Genomic DNA, 15996 nt, shown 5'->3' with positions numbered 1-15996 from the left:
CCCAAAATCTCCAGGAATTTCCCATCTTGGAGCCGGCAGCTCTATTTGAAAGAGAAATGGCGGTTGGTGCAACATCATCTCTCAACTTCCAATTCCCCATCTACAACATGGGAGCAGCAAAATTTGGGTCCAGTAGCACCTTAAAGCCCAACTAAAAAAGGTAAAAAAAGGGTCTGACGATGCATCTGACAAAGAGAGCTGTGGTTCTCAAAAGCTGATGCTACAATAAAGTTGGTTAGTCTTAAAGGTGCTACTGGATTCTTTACCTCACCGCTATGAGACTCACTGGGTGGCCTCAGGACAGTCACGCTCTCTCAACCTAAGCTGCCTCGCAAGGTTGTTGTGTAGTTCAACGGAGGAAGGGAGGACCCATACGTGCTACCCGGGAAAGGCAGGAGAAAAGGGCAATGGAAGAGAATACAGAGGAGACAAGCTGTTCTGCGCTACGAGGAAGCAGACCCAGAGAGTGGCTCTGAGCAGTCCGGTACAGCCATCTTGCGCAAGCACAGCGACCGCACGGGGCTGGCGACCTCTCCGTCTGCTGCTAGGGGCTTCCTTCCGTTACCAATCCCTCTCGGAGAGGCAGCCAGGCCGCTCCTCAACTTCCCCGCAAGCCAGCGTGATTGACAGCTAGAATAAATGCTCTGCCCTTGTGGTATTATTATTTAATTACGACGGCATGCATCAGCAATCCAAGGACTGGGCAGGGAAGCCTCTCGCTGTTGATCTTGGCAGGAGTCGGCACCGCCACAACGGCGCTCACTGCCAACTCAGGTACGGCCCGAGACCCACGTCTGCACCACCAAGCCGGACGAGGAGCTGAAGCATCTTCAATTTTGGTGTCATTGGGTAGCGGTTAGAGTGCCGGTCTAGGATCTAGGAGGCCTGGGTTCGAATCCCTGCTTGCTGGGTGACCTGGGGCCAGTTACACCCTCTCGGTTGGACCTACCTCACAGGGTTATTGAGAAGATAAAACGGAGGAGAGGAGAATGATGTAAACCATGTTGGGGAGAAAGGCAGGATATAAAGGAAGTCAGTAAATAAGAGAATAACTTTAAAAATAGAGTCCTTACTGGACTATCTAGGGTGTGAAGGTCCATCTGGCCTGGTGATGCCCAGTGGCCAGCTTGCACGAATGAGGGCTACACCCTCCTCTCACACACTGTTTGTCCACAGCATCTGGCTAGAAAGCTCTTACCATTCTCACCATTCTTACCAGTATACATGCCTATTATAATGTCCAGCACGTGGGCATTAACTAAGGTATAACAGTTACCCATCAGAGTAAAGGCCCCGGCTCCAAGTCCAGCCTCATGCTTCCAGCTGGTTGTGTCCGGAAGGTCACAGGCAGTACATCAAAATGCCAGCTGTTCTCTGTTGTTAGCCCCCAGCATTTGGCAATCAGGGATACACTGCCTTTGAAAATGGAGGTTCCATTCTAAGACATCTTGGCTAAATTAGAACAGAGCCCTAACCTGGATAGCCCAGGCAAGTCCAATCTCGTCAGATCTCGGAAGCTCAGCGGGTCAACCTTGATTAGTAATTGGATGGGAGACCTCCAACGAAAACCAGGGTTACAGAGGCAGGCAATGGTAAACCATCTCTGTTGCCATACTTGATGGCACTTTCCATCAACAATAAGGACAGAAGAACAGGTGTGCTCAAAGCTCATCTAACCCAGGGTCCTTTCCTAACAGCAGCCATCTAGATGCCTCCAAGAAGCTCACAAGCCGGGGTATGAAGGCAAAAGGCCTCTCCCTGTTTTTCATCCTCGGTTTCAGGTGTTTGGAGGTATACTGCCACTGTATCTGGAGGCTCTGTTCAATGACCATGCCTAAGGATCTCAACAGGGACACAGAACCCCAATGTTTGGAGGCAGTATACTGCCGGATCTCAGCTCCTAGAGGATAAAGCATCTATTGGGAACAAGATGATTTTAATCATATTTATATTATATGATTTTAATTGGTATATGATTTAATTCTATATGATTTCATTGTATATAATTGGTATATGATTTAATTGTATATGATTTTAATTGGTGATTTTTTTTCTGTTTTATTGTATTGTATTTTATCCCATTGTGGAATTGTATTTTAAGACTGCTGTACCCCGTCCTGAGCCCGTTTACAGGGAGGGTGGGCTAAACACCAACTAAACTAAACTAAACTAAACTAAACTAAACTAAACTAAACTAAACTAAACTAAACTAAACTAAACTAAACTAAACTAAACTAAACTAAACTAAACTAAACTAAACTAAACGATAGACTATTGGGCTGATCCGGCCGGACGGGTCTTAATTGTTCACCTACAACCACATCTATCTCATGAGTTTCCTATGAGGCTCTTGTTCACATCTTGTTCTGTCAAAAGACTAATACATTCTTCACTGGTGTTCTGTGGCATACAGCCTCCAAACATGTACCAACTGTACCAGTCACATGTAATATGAACCTAAGAACCCTTCAGGATAATGCCAAGGATCCATCTAGTCCAATATCCTATTTCCAACAGGAGCATAACGGAGACAGCTGTCCTCGGGAAAATTGTACCGCATTAAGGGTACAGTATCTCTGAACGTGAAGGTTCCACTTAGCTGTCAGAGCTAATAGCCACTGATACACATCTTAGCCACTTCTGCTAATGTGTCTCACCCTGATATGAATTGCCTTGATGGGAAAAGATCGTGTTGTATCTTGCCCAGCACCCTCTTTCCAACAGTGGCTAGCCAAGCACCACCAGGAAGTGTACAAACAGGGCCAGGAAGGGCAGTGCAACGAACTCTGCATTTAGAAACACATGCCCCTCTTCACTGCAGTGCACAGATGTGGCACACGCGCAAAACAACTTGGGACTTGTCTGTAGGCACTGGAAGTGAGAGAGCGTTCTTGTTGCGTCGACTTTTGTGTTCCCACAGGGCTGTCCTTCAGTGCTCATGTCAGAGGAAATATCATCAGAGCACGTGGATCAAATGAGACAGAAGGACGGGAGGTTTGGGAGCAAATCTTCTGCTGTTTTTTTATACTGCAAACTGGAGGGGAGTGGTTTAGCCCTTTACCATTTTATCATTTCTGCAGTTTCAATTTTCCCCCACGAACACCTCGCCAGGGAGAAGCAATTATTTATATGCTTTTGTCCTGGAGCAAACTGGATGGTACGGGAAATTAAGATTGTGAAAACGTCATGGGGGAAAGGGTTAACTTCCCCTACTCTGGAGCTTTGATCCAAACCGCCTTCCCACTGCTGTGGTTCCATCGATGGATTTCCAGTCATCATGTTTACTTTGGCCCTTGGAGCTCCCCCCTTCCCAGTCTGCGATCTTCCCACAGGCCATGTGAAGTTTTATTCCCATTTCACAGATGGGGAAAACTGAGGCCATAAGAGGCTGGGACTCGAACCCAGACTCGAACCCGACTCAGCTGGGATTCGAACCCAGACCCCACCACCACCATTGTACTTTCTCTTCCTTCAGAAGCAAGCCCTTTTCCTGTCTGCCCAGGCAATCCCCCCAAAGCGGATGCCTTGGCAGACGACGGCATCAGGAATGTTCACCCTGTCGGAAAACGCCACTCAACCGACTAATTGACAGACGCCCCTGAAATTGTGCAGGTAGAAAGAAACAATTGTCTTCTGCAGTTGTCTCCAGGGAGAAAATCTCTTTCCCCCCCTAGGGGTAATTAGCTCCTATTAACTAATTAACCACGATGAGGTAATTACCCACTATTAAGTCCCTGCGCAGACACTTTCGGATTAAGCAGAAAATGACACTTCTAAACGGTTGCAAACCTTAATGGGAACAAAGTATCTTTAAGAGGCATTAAGGCTTGCCTCTTGGTGGCCACACCCCTCGTTCATGTGGATTCCCAAGTCAACTTCTCCCCCCACCTCCCCTCCCCGTCTGCAGACAAGCCCCAAACTGTTCGGCGCACCACATCCAGCCTCCCTTTGCACGCTCTTGCGTAGACCGCCATGCACGGATCAGTAAGGGCAGTGGCGGGGGGAACCACAGACAGCCTTCGTCTGAGATTCGTGTGCAATAGAATAAAATACTTCTTTACCCAACAAGTGACTAAAATGGGAAACTTGCTGCCAGTGGGTGTAGCAACAGCCACAAGCTTTTCGTGTTCTGTGCCGCCAGGTCACCTCTGACCTACGGCAACCCTACTAATGGATCCCGGGGAGTCAGCTGTGTTAGTCTGTAGCAGCAAAATAGTAAAGAGTCCAGTAGCACCTTTGACCAACTTGATTGTAGCATAAGCTTTCGAGAGCCACAGCTCTCTTCGTCAGATGCATCTGATGAAGAGAGCTGTGGCTCTCGAAAGCTTATGCTACAGTAAAGTTGCATCTGACGAAGAGAGCTGTGGCTCTCGAAAGCTTATGCTACAGTAAAGTTGCATCTGACGAAGAGAGCTGTGGCTCTCGAAAGCTTATGCTACAATAAAGTTGCATCTGACGAAGAGAGCTGTGGCTCTTGAAAGCTTATGCTACAATAAAGGTGCATCTGACGAAGAGAGCTGTGGCTCTTGACAGCTTATGCTACAATAAAGTTGGTTAGTCTTAAAGGTGCTACTGGACCCTATGAATGAAAAACCTCCCAAACGTCCTTTCATTAACAGACTTGCTCAGATCTTGCAAACTGGAGGACGTGGCTTCTTTTATTGAATCAAGTCATCTCATTTTAGGTCTTACTCTTTTCCTACTGCCTTCCACTTTTCCTAGCATTATTGACTTTTCCAGAGGGATATTTACCAAAAAGACAAATCAGTGGGTTCTAGATCAAATCAAGCCACCAGCTTAGGTGGCTTTAAAAGGGGATTAGACAGATTTCACGGAGGACAGGTCTATCTGGGGTTACTAGCTACGGTGACTAAAGGAACCTCCATGTCCAGAGGCAGTCAACCTTTGAATAATGGTACTAGGAGACTACATCATGGGAGGCCTCCGCCTCTGTGCCCTAGGCTGCTGTGTGATACAAGATGTTGCACTAGATAGACTACAAGTCTAATTTACTAGGGCAGTTCTTGTGGCTTTAGGCAGGGCTGACTAGGGTTGCCAACTGCAAGTTGAGAAATTCCGGGAGATCTTGAGGGAGAAACCTGGAGAAACCTGGAGAAAGTGGGGTTTGGGGAGAGGAAGGACCTTGGCATGGCATAATTCCTTAGGGTCTACCCCAAAGTAGCCATTTTCTCCAGGTGAACTGGTCTCTGTGGCCTGGAGATGAGTTGTAATTCCGGGAGATCTCCAGCCACTACCTGGAGGCTGGCAACCCTAGGGCTGAACTATGGGGCTTCAAAAACATGAATGGAAAATTGGGCCCATGACCAAGAGGCCCCTTGCCAAGACTGTGTGTTTTGGTGTCAAAATTAGCATCAGAAATGTTGACATTGAGCCAGGACAATTTTTAAGCTTGGAATCTTCGGTGCCCTAACGATCAACATCCTTTAACGTGAATAAATATTTTCCTTAATTACCTCTTTATTCGCCCCTCCTCTTTCAAGTGCTGGGCTCTTCTAAGTCACGATAGCTAAAGTGGATTTTTATTATTGTTTATCGGTGGGATGGCTGATAAGGATCTCTAGAAATCCACCAATGGGAATCTTGGGTGGGTAAGAGTGGGTGGATCACGTGGATGCCGGTTGGAGCATTACTGTTTTTTGTGGGGTAGTCGCTCGCCACCTCTCATTTATTTACTAGATACATCCCTGTTCTAAAAATAAGTTGTCATTCTTTGATGGTAACTTTCATGTGACAAATTTAAAATCCTTTAAAGAAAATCCTTTGGTGGGTCGAAGAAACGCCTTTCCTGAAAGTGTCTGGAGCAGAAACTGGACCAGAAATTTATAGTACAGTACATAGAATTATAGTTGGAAGGGGTCTCCAAGGTCATCTAGTCCAACCCCCTGCACAATGCAGGAAATTCACAACTACCCGCTCCCCTACACACATTGCCTGTGACCCCTGCTCCATGCCCAGAAAATGGCAAAACTCCATCAGGATCCCTAGTCAAACTGGCCTGGGGAAAATTGCTACCTGACCCCAAGAGGGCGATCAGCATTACCCTGGGCATGTAAGAAGGGGCCACGAGAACCAAGCACTGATGTGACCTTTCCTGCCCTCCCGCACATGATCTGCCTAGGTTCAGAATCAGCATTGCTATCAGTTGGCCATCTAGCCTCTCCTTTGTAGGCCCTCAGGAGATGCTGAGGAACTTCTCTGTAGAGCCCCTGTGAATTGCACATTCTAGGGGCATGCAATCAGCGTGCCCAGGGCTGTTCGACTTCCCTGTTGAACCACACAGCACTGATGCGTCTCACTGTTGCCCAGCATACATGGAGACTATCCTGTGGAACACCACCCGCCTGCAAGCGCATGCATCTCAAAAGTTCTCATCCAAATTTCTCCCTGGAGCTTGAAGTTTCAAATTACCTGGTCTTGTTTCCAAAGCATTAGCTCGTCTTGTTTTTAATTCCTATCTTTTCCACAAAGTCAAATGGGCATGTGATGTTTGCCACATCTATTTTTTTTTAACCTTCTGTATTAATGATGCACACATGTGCATTGATACAACACTGCAAAAGTGTAATCTTAGTCTAGGTGTATAGCAAGACTCTTTTTGCACAGCGTTTTACCCATCTGCAAGAGCACTGAAAGAATTGTCTGTTTGGTAGTTTTATCTATGCGTACCTGCACGCTGACAACACAAAAAGAGGGAAACGTAGATGAAAGGAAGGAGCTGGAAACTTCAGTCAATGGCACATGCTCCAATTCTGGAATTAATTTTAGAAATTCTTCTAGATAAACCAGGTTTAAAAAAGAGTGGAATGCACCACACAGAGAAATTCCAGAGCAGGGGAACTCGGCTCCTCTTACATAGGAGTGGCAGGCCAGCTTAATTGATTCTGCTCTCCCTTGTTGCCTGTCTAAAACCTATTTAAACTTGATACTGGGTGGGGACATAAGAACTCAGCCACGTGATTCTGCATGTACCAAATATCTCATTTAATTCAGGTTTAAGCTAGGGACCATTGTTGCATCTTGTGGCAGGGAGTTCCATAAGTTAATTACACATTACATGAAAAAGCACTGCCTTTTATCTGTCTGGAAGTTGCCAATCCACTTCGTTAGGAATGACTTTGACTTTGGGTAATAAGGTTTCCCTTTTCTTCCATGGCACTTTATGGGAATTGACAGTTTGTGTGGCATGGTGGTTAGCATGTCAGAATAGGGCCTGGGACAACCGGGTTCGACTCCTCATTTTGGCTCAAAAACTTACCAGGTGACTCTGGGCCTGTTGCTATTTCTTGATTACCTACCTCACAAGACTGTTGTGAGGATACGGTGAGGGAGGGGAGAATGTTGAAAAAGCCAATTTGGCTTCTTCATCAGGGAGAAAAATGAGATACAAATGTTGAAAAATAAGGAAAAATATAAGGGATCCCAGAATATTTCCCATCTGTTCACAGACCAAACCAAGCCTGTTTAGTTTCAGCATCTCATACCTTCAGATCAGATCCTGAGATTGTCACCATAATGAGAGAGGAAGACCAGTTTCTGTCTTTCCACAGCATTCATAATTGTACATCCAGCTAGCCAAGAAACCCACAAGCATAACCTGATAGAGATACCAATCTGCTGACAATTACCTCCAACATCTAATAGACTGCCTCTGAAAATGGAGGTCCCACTCTTAAGCTATCATAGCCGACGGTCACCAGTCCCTTTGTCTTATACTAACCTGTATAGATAGGCAAGCCATCACTTCATCTTGCAGCAATGCATTCCATAAGTTCAACAATTTAAATGTGACCAATACATGTGCAGGGACAAGCCCACAGCCCAATGAATGTGTCTTAACAGACTTAAAAGTCACTCCTGTCCTTCCTCAGCTTGCCCTATCTGTGAAATGGGACTCCAAACAAGCTATCTTGTTAGTTGTACAGATGGAAGAGCAATGGAAGGGTTAAGAGCTAGCACCCCAGATTGTAGGGTAGACAGTAAAAAACCGCAAAGGATGCCCCTGAATGTCTGTTTTGAGACTGACCTTGGAGTGCCCATTTAGTTCTTCACTGTTGGAGAGTGTCGTGTTGAAGGGTTCTGTGTATTGGTTGGGCTCCTTCACCTTCTTTCGTTCTTTCTTTGCCGCAGCAGCTCGGAAACGGGAGAACTCTTGGCACAACAAGGTTGCCAAAACGAACCAGCTCCAGTATCTCATTTTGGCTTTGGGGGACATCTTCTCACTGGAAAGTCCAGAGGGCAAAGACCCTCCAAAGACAGAAACCCAACGAAGGTAAGGCTTGGGGGGGAATTGCTGATGTCTTCTTTCTTGGCTCAGTTAAACAATTTATTCCCAATTGACTTCAGTTTGGATTATCCCAAGCAAGTTCCGGACGGCTTGCCGATCAACTTGACATGCCGAAATGATGCACGTTTTGAAATACTTCGTGAAAATCAAAAATCCGAAAACCAGCTAAAGTCTGGTTGATCAGCTCGAACAGCTGGCCATCTTATCTTTCACAGTTGATGTTTGTCCCAAAAGGAATGTGCAAACCTCAAGTTCCAAACTGGTACAAAGGAGAAACCAGAAAAACTCAAAGAAATGAATGATAACAGAGGAGAACCAAAAAAAACAAAACTTGGGGGAGTTGTGGTGGGCCAGGAGGTTGACCTGTGATTTTCTTTTGTCTCAGTAACAAATTTCACCTCTGGTCACAGAAGGTTGCCAACGTGGTCCATTCCAAGCATCCATCTAGGTGGAATTCGGCAAAGTGCTTGTTCCTTCCTTACTGAGGGGCAGGTTCTTCTTCCATAGATGCTCGAGGACACTTTCAAATCCCCACGACACCACGCTGCCACATGCCAAATGTTCAGCTCTGGATCTCCCTATTCTTCCAAGAGTCAAAAGAGTTTCTCAGGCACCTCTGAGGAGAGCCAATGGAAGCAATTCCACCACCCGGACACCACCTTTCTCCAACCGTCCGTCAGCTGCTAAGAACTGCAAGGAGGCCAGACCCACGCATCTTTTTCACTTCGGTAGGTCTCTCTAGTAGGGATGTTTCGCTCTGACTGTTCTCTGAATTTCCCTCGCCTTTCCTTTCTCCCTCAGCTCTACCTCAGCAAATAAATACTTCTTTTGTGGGAGAGTTTTCCATCAGCTTGAAGGAGGGGTGGGGGGGGAGGGAGAAGAAAAGAAAGGAGCGAAACACATCTGGGGAGGGAGGGAGGGATCGCATTCTAATGAGCTGTCAGGCTAGTCTTTTCACACTCCTGTTAAGGGGAGACTGGCAGCTAAGTGGAATCTTCCCCGTGCCAAAAAGATTTAGATCAGCAATGTCTTTCTCCTCCCTCCTTTCCATCTTCCCTTGTCCTCTTCCTTGTTATCTAAGAGGGATCGCCACTTTTCAGCGGAGAATTCTGGCAGAATGTGCAGCGCAGACCCTGGACTTTACACCAAGGGCCCAAGCATCGTTTGGGGAGGGGGTCCAGGGCATATTTGTAAGCTTCCCCCCCCCCATACACACAATTGCCCATTCTTTACAGGGACCAAGCCTCGTTTCTCAACTTCTTTGTTGGGTATGAGCACACGACTATAATCTGTGATGGCTGAATTGAACCTCCATGTACAAAGGAAATATACCTTTGAACACTACATAGTGCTGAGATATGAATGGCAGCTGAGACCACAGCTTTCAAGTCCTGCTTCTTGGATACATCTGGCTGGTTATCATCTTTTTAATTTATTTTATTTATTTACGTTAGTTACAGTCCGCCTTTCACATGGAGACTCGAGGCGGATTATGATCATAGTAGTACACTAGAACAGTGCAACAGATAGAGGGTCAGCCAAGGACCTTGAGTTCAAATTCCCACAAAGTTCACTGAGTCCATGGGCCAGTTGTGTTCTCTCTCTCTCTCTCTCTCTCTCTCTCTCTCTCTCTGCCTAACCAACCTCACAGGTTTGTTGCAAGGATAAAATGGAGGAAGGGTCTGTTCCTTGGATCTCCTTGGAGGAAGAGTGAGGCAAAAAAAAGAGGGCAAGGTGAGGCTTGTTCTGAGCCAACACAGCAGTTTTTGTGCTCTAAATAGAACCTCCATGTGCAAAAGCAGTATAGCTTAATGTTACAGGTTAAGCATGGGAGTCTCTGTGCTTGTGCATAAGAGAATGTTGGACTAAGTGGAATTTGATGTAATCCAGCAAGGCACTTCTGCAGTTCTTGTGTTCTGGGGTCCAATTTGGGCACTTTCGAACAATGTCCAGTGTGGTTCGTCTCGCCCACACCCAGTTAGGACTATGCTTGGGGGAGATGCCTCAGACTCATGTAACATACACCAGCATCAACAGCAGCCTTGCTGGATGGCTTCTGGGTCCCGTCCGGTGGACCTCCCGGGGACGTCTGACCGGCCACCAGGTAAAACAGAATGCTGACCAAGATGGAAATTTGTTCTGATCCATTAGGGCTCTTCTAAGGGAAGACACACACACCTAAGGCCTGTTGATAAGCCCAGGGAAGTTCTTCGAGGGAACTTCGCATATCTTTAATTGGGACCGACAGAAAATATTAAGGCAGTTTGTTAAACGACACTGTTGACATCTTCCGTGAGCTGGAGGAGAAACTCTCCACCTAGTGGGCAAAGCTGAGCTGAAGATGGAGTGAAAATCACCCTTTGCAATTTCAGTCCAAGGAAAATTTGGAGATTCCTACCAGGGAGAAAAACTAGGAATTTTTGGAGAGGGGAAAGAGTTTTGTTAAAGCTACTAAAATTACAGGAGCATCTTACACCTCCCCAAACCTCAGTCCCTGCCTCCCCTCCCCACATCAGACTTGTGCTTCCTGGTACAAAGTTATGACTTCTAACCTGCATTAAGCCAAGTGACCCTTATATGATGAGGGACAGGGTGGTGTAGCATTTCAAAGTCAGATGAGGACTGGGGAGTTACTGATTCATACCTCCGTTCCTTGATGAATTGCATCGTCTCTTTTGGCCCAGCCTACCTTGCAGGGTTGTTGTGAGAATAAAACAGGGGAGGTTGGAGAGAACTTAATACGCTGCCCTGAATTCCTTGGAGGAAGAATGGGGGGGGGATGCAATCAAGAGATAGTAGCTGTGTTATGAGAAATCCTTAAAGGGTCTGATAAAGAGGCAATGTTGTCTAGTGGTTAGAGGGCTGGGGAGTATCAGAAGAGCACCATTTTCAGGGAGCAGACTGTAAACCCATGCAGGCCCTATGGCCTTTTTAAGGTTCCCCAGGGTTGCCAACTGAGTTGGGAAATTCCTGGAGATCTGGAGTGGGGCCTGAGGAGGGGGGGTTTAAGGAGGGGAGGGATCTCCGCAGGACATAATGCCATAGAGTCCAGTCCACCTTCCAAAGCAGCCATTTCCTCCAGATAGTTTCAGGCAGCGAGCCGTGTTAGTCTGCAGTAGAACAGGATTTGAATCCAGTGGCGCCTTAGAGACCAACAAGATATTCAGGGTGTACGCTTCAGAGTATCTGAACAAGACAGCGTTGACTCTTGAAAACGTATACCTTGAAAATCTTGTTGGTCTCTAAGGCGCCACTGCACTCAAATCCTGCATTTTCTCCAGGGGAAGTGATCTCTGTGGCCTGGAGATCCGTTGGAATTCCAGGAAATCTCCTGCTGCCACCTGGAGGTTGGCAACTCAATCCTTTGCAGACACCCCAAACTTCTTCAGCAAACAAATTGGCACGATTTCCTCTAAGCTAGACAGTCTGTAGAACTCGACGACAGGGGGAAACTAAAAAAAAGAACTTATTCCAGTTGGAGAAGTCTTTGGCACTGAATGTGTTTGTTTTGCTGGAGCTTAGGGTACCAAAGGCGTGATTCTCTCAGTGTGCATGGGGGGCGGGGGGGGGTTGCTTGCAGCCATGGAGGAGGAGGAGGAGGAGGGACTAGGGGGTAGAGGCAAAGCACAGCCCCTCGCCAGATCTGCCGCAGTGTCTAGGCTGCCGAGCTGCCGCCTGACAGATCATCCTATTAACGTATCATCAAGTACCCTTACAAATTTGGGATGCTGTCTGCCGCTAACCTGGACAGGGCAGGACGAAGCGACGCCAGGGAAAGTTAAATATTATTAAGCAAGAATGGCTGCCGCATAGTTCTCAAGGAATGCAAGATAGTTGGGGTTGCAAGGGGGGGGGGTAGGAGAAGTTCAATGGGTTAACTGTTTAATCCACTGTACTGAAACTGGGTTTGCTTTTTAAAAATAAAAGCAGGTACATCCGAACTTTCCTTCAACTGCTCTTTCTTTATTCAACTCTGGGTTAATGGTTTTAGTCAGAAAAAGGGAAGCAAAACAACACAGAGACTGTACTCATGTTTTTCTTTAAAAGATCATCTTGAGACCAAGCCAGAGGCCTCTGGGAAGGCCATGGACACGTTATAAAATCAGCAGCCCCCTCCTCTATTCGTGCTCACCCCACTACTGCTGGTCAGGTGTATACTGCCTCTGTCCATGGAAGCTCCACTTTGTTAGCACAGCATGGTACGTAATCGTTGGTCGATCCATCCATTACCCACTGTTCAGAACCAAAACCAACGGTCCGGCAAGGGAACTCCCCCCACCACTTCTTACACCACTGGATACAAACCAGTCCTCCAGGGCTTTGCGCCTTCTTACCTCTCCACACACCTGCCCATGGCCTCCACTTCTTCAGCCTCCACTTCCCACCCTAAGGCTGCCAACTCCAGCCTGGGAAATTCCTGGAGATTTAGGAGCAGAGACTGTGGAGGGGACAATTTGGGGAGTGATTTTCCTAGAATCAGTAGTATGCTGTCTGCCCTTCAAAGTCGCCATTTTCTCCAGGGGCCCTGATCTTGGTCGTCTGGAGAGCAGCTGTAATTCCAGAACACCAGGCTCCGCCTGGGGGTTGGCAACCCTCCCTTCTCCTTAATTGCCTCTACCTTTTCCTCCCCTGTAGGCCTGGAATTGCCTGTCAAGTAGTGTATCATGTGTTAGGAAATTCATGGAGAACTCGGAGTGGAGGCAGGGGGTAGCAAGGTTTGGGGAGAGATCTCACTTGGGCATAATGCATGGAATTCACCCTCCAAAGCAGCCATTTTCTCCAGGGGAACTGTTCTCCGTTGTCCAGTGATCTGTTGTAATTCCAGGAGATCTCCAGCTACCACCTGGAGGCTGGCAACCCGACTTCCTTCCTTCGTGAGGCACACAAACCTGCAGCACCCCTCTTGCAACTACACGCAAATGCATATAAAGGGGTGTTTTGCAACGTTGCTCTGGTTGCCACACACACACACACACACACACACCCCATTGCATTTTAAACTGCAAGTACCTCAGAGCAGGGACCTGACTTTTTCATTGTCGCTCTGCCAAGATGCCACCAAAGCGATCTTCAAAACTTAATTTGTAGAAACTGGGGGGGGGGGAGATTCAGGGGTTTCTCTGCAGCAGCAATGGCAATACTTCGACGGCCTCGCAGTGCCACCTTCTGGTAGGAGATGGCAGCTTTTCAAAAGGAGCAAAGCCACAGCTGTGAAGACACTCCCCGACCTGTCCCTGCTGCAGCATCTTCTCAGATATACTGCCTCTGAATACGGAAGTTTGTCACCCCTACTGATTTATCTACCACCAGCTTTGCCAACCAGTTGCCTTCATGCTGTCTTGGTGGGCTTCCCAGAAGCAACACAGAGCTCCTCCCCTCCCCTCCCCCCACTACTCAAAGTCATCCTGCCTCTGTGTGTGGGGAGAGCCCAAGGTCCATCAGAATGTAAGAAGTGGGTTGCCTGACCCACACAAGGTCATCTAGTTGAGCATCCTCTTCCGAAAGCCATCAGCCAGATGTGTCCGGCAAACTTCGTGCTTGTCTGCTGCAGCTGGTGTTGGAGGCAGACTGCAGCTACACATTGAGGCTCCATTTATAACTGGGCATGGCCAAGATCTACATTCACTAAAGCTTTCCCCAACAACCAGATGTGGCACAATTCCATCCCCCCTCCCAGCGTCAGCAGGAGGTACACTGCCCCTGCACGTGGCAGCTCTATTCCTAGAGCAGCTAACAAGAGCCCCCTACCTCCATCAGACCGGAAGATCGGGCCAATCCCAGCACTCTTTCGAATGGCGGTCATCCAGCTGCCTCCAGGGCACCTATGCGAGAAATCTCCAACCCAACCAAGAGCCCAGGACCCAGAGCAGGTTTGTAAATGCGATAGCTGCGTTCCATCCCTCTTCCTTCCCTTTCAGTCTTGCCCAAATAAATATTTACTGCGTCTGAAAGCAGTGCCCAAAGCCCCCTAACAACGGCTTGGCAGGTTCCCAGTCGGGAGGGATTCCTTGGTAATTGACAGAGCAGATATCTCTTTGATAAACGGGAAGCAAGTGCCACAGGAAAGAGAAAGCCATCTGGCGCAGAAGACATGCGCTGTAAGCGTTACGCCTTTTTGCCCAAGAATTCTGGCCTTTTGATGGAGACGCCGCAAAACCCACAAAAAGAATTCTTAACCTCCAACGCTTTCCTTTCGGCCGCCAGTTCCTTTCCCACCTCAGGCCTAGTCCACACCTGCAACAGATTGCACTGTACCATTTCTTATTTTCATTTACTTCATCGATGCTCTGTCTTTGACTGCAATGGGGATTGAAGCAGCATATATCATTCTCTTCCACCCCCTTTGTCCTCACAACAGCCCTGCGAGGTGGGTTGGGCCGGGAGTGGGTGACTAGCGCAAGCTCACCCAGCAAGCTTCCATGGCAGAGCAGGGATTTCAACCTCCATTGCTTATCCTCTCTCTGTCCCCCAACAATTCCTCAAAGGCTGACTTATTTTGGTATTTAAGATTATGGTTGAGTGCCCATTAGGAATGCAGCTAAATGATGCCTCCCACAGATCCTGTGGGGTTTCTGCACAGCCTTAGGTATGCAAAAATTCTAAATTTTTAAAAATATACCTCTCTCTTTGCCCAGAATGCACTCATAAGGGGCAAGGATGCTCACTCCACCCACAAGGGAACGTTGAGGGCAGTTTACCTGTTGAGGGTAGGGGCAACCGGCAAACACCAGCTTCTAAAAATCCTACAGAGCACATGGGATAAGTCCCAACTCTCCCATGGAGCAGGTAAGATTACCTTAATCCATACACGATTCTCAAATTGCTATTGCCCCCCAGCAATTCCTCAAGTCCCCCCACGCATTTCCATTAACACGACTGAGTTGTTTCATTTCACAGGAATCCGGATCAAGTTCCCAAAAGAAGGAAACTGCACCCACGGAGAGCTCCGTGCAAGAATCCCAAGTTCCCCCACAAATATTGCAAACAAAGAATCCCTGCTAGGCGATTCGTCAGTCTTACCTAGGAACTTGATGCTTGCCACGGAAGGGCAAACGTTTGCCCATGGCCTGTGGACCCTGCCCAACACATTGCGGGGTCAGGCCCAGGATTGCCCTATCTCACCACTAAGGTGTCCGAGCATTCTGTCTGCCCACAACAAAAATACATCCGCATCCTCTCAGGCCTGGCTGCAAACACCTGCTCAGGGCTCCGGAAATAAATTGCAGCCCTTTGGGATAGCAATGCTGTTTTTGAGCATTCGAGACACCTGTCAAACACCACTTGGTTTGCTAATGGAACTCACTGGTAGAAGTCATCCTTCGCACACAGACGGGCCTGGGCGTATTTTACATGTAGGTTTTTTTAACGCAAGATTTTGGGGTAGGGAGAGGTGACCGGAACTAGAACGAAGTGTAAAATGGGGAACGAGCTGCACTGTAGGTTTTGCACCATGGCTGATTAATCAAACAAATCAGCTGATTGGCTGTTATTTTACAGTGGATAAATACAGTCAAGTATTCCATGAACTCCACTTTGTTGATGGGAACTTACTTTTCATCATTCTAGTGTTCTTCATTACCAAAGACAGACCTGAGGCCTGCCTCTGCCCTCCCCCTTCCCCGCAGCATCCCAAACGGGACAAATTAAACATTAGATCAAACTCCTCCTACTGGCTACCTGCTAGAAAGGCA

The 15996-nt window shown here is 47.5% G+C and overlaps 1 protein-coding gene across 2 annotated transcripts in view; it reads right to left on the bottom strand.

Moving 5' to 3' along the window:
- The window catches only part of C1QTNF12 (C1q and TNF related 12), a 40518-nt gene extending 31430 nt beyond the window's left edge, over window positions 1-9088 (bottom strand). For both annotated transcript variants that reach the window (XM_055001562.1, XM_055001563.1), the window contains exon 1: window positions 8045-9088. In XM_055001562.1, coding sequence (XP_054857537.1) covers window positions 8045-8233 — 189 coding nt within the window. In that variant the 5' untranslated portion in view covers window positions 8234-9088. The remainder of the gene's footprint in view (window positions 1-8044) is intronic.
- Window positions 9089-15996: the final 6908 nt, after the last annotated feature.

The sequence above is a fragment of the Eublepharis macularius genome, chromosome 17, assembly GCF_028583425.1.
Source record: "Eublepharis macularius isolate TG4126 chromosome 17, MPM_Emac_v1.0, whole genome shotgun sequence".
Taxonomy (NCBI): Eukaryota; Metazoa; Chordata; class Lepidosauria; order Squamata; family Eublepharidae; genus Eublepharis; species Eublepharis macularius.
The sequence above is the reverse complement of the archived record's forward strand: the minus strand, read 5'-3'. Positions and strand labels throughout refer to the sequence as shown.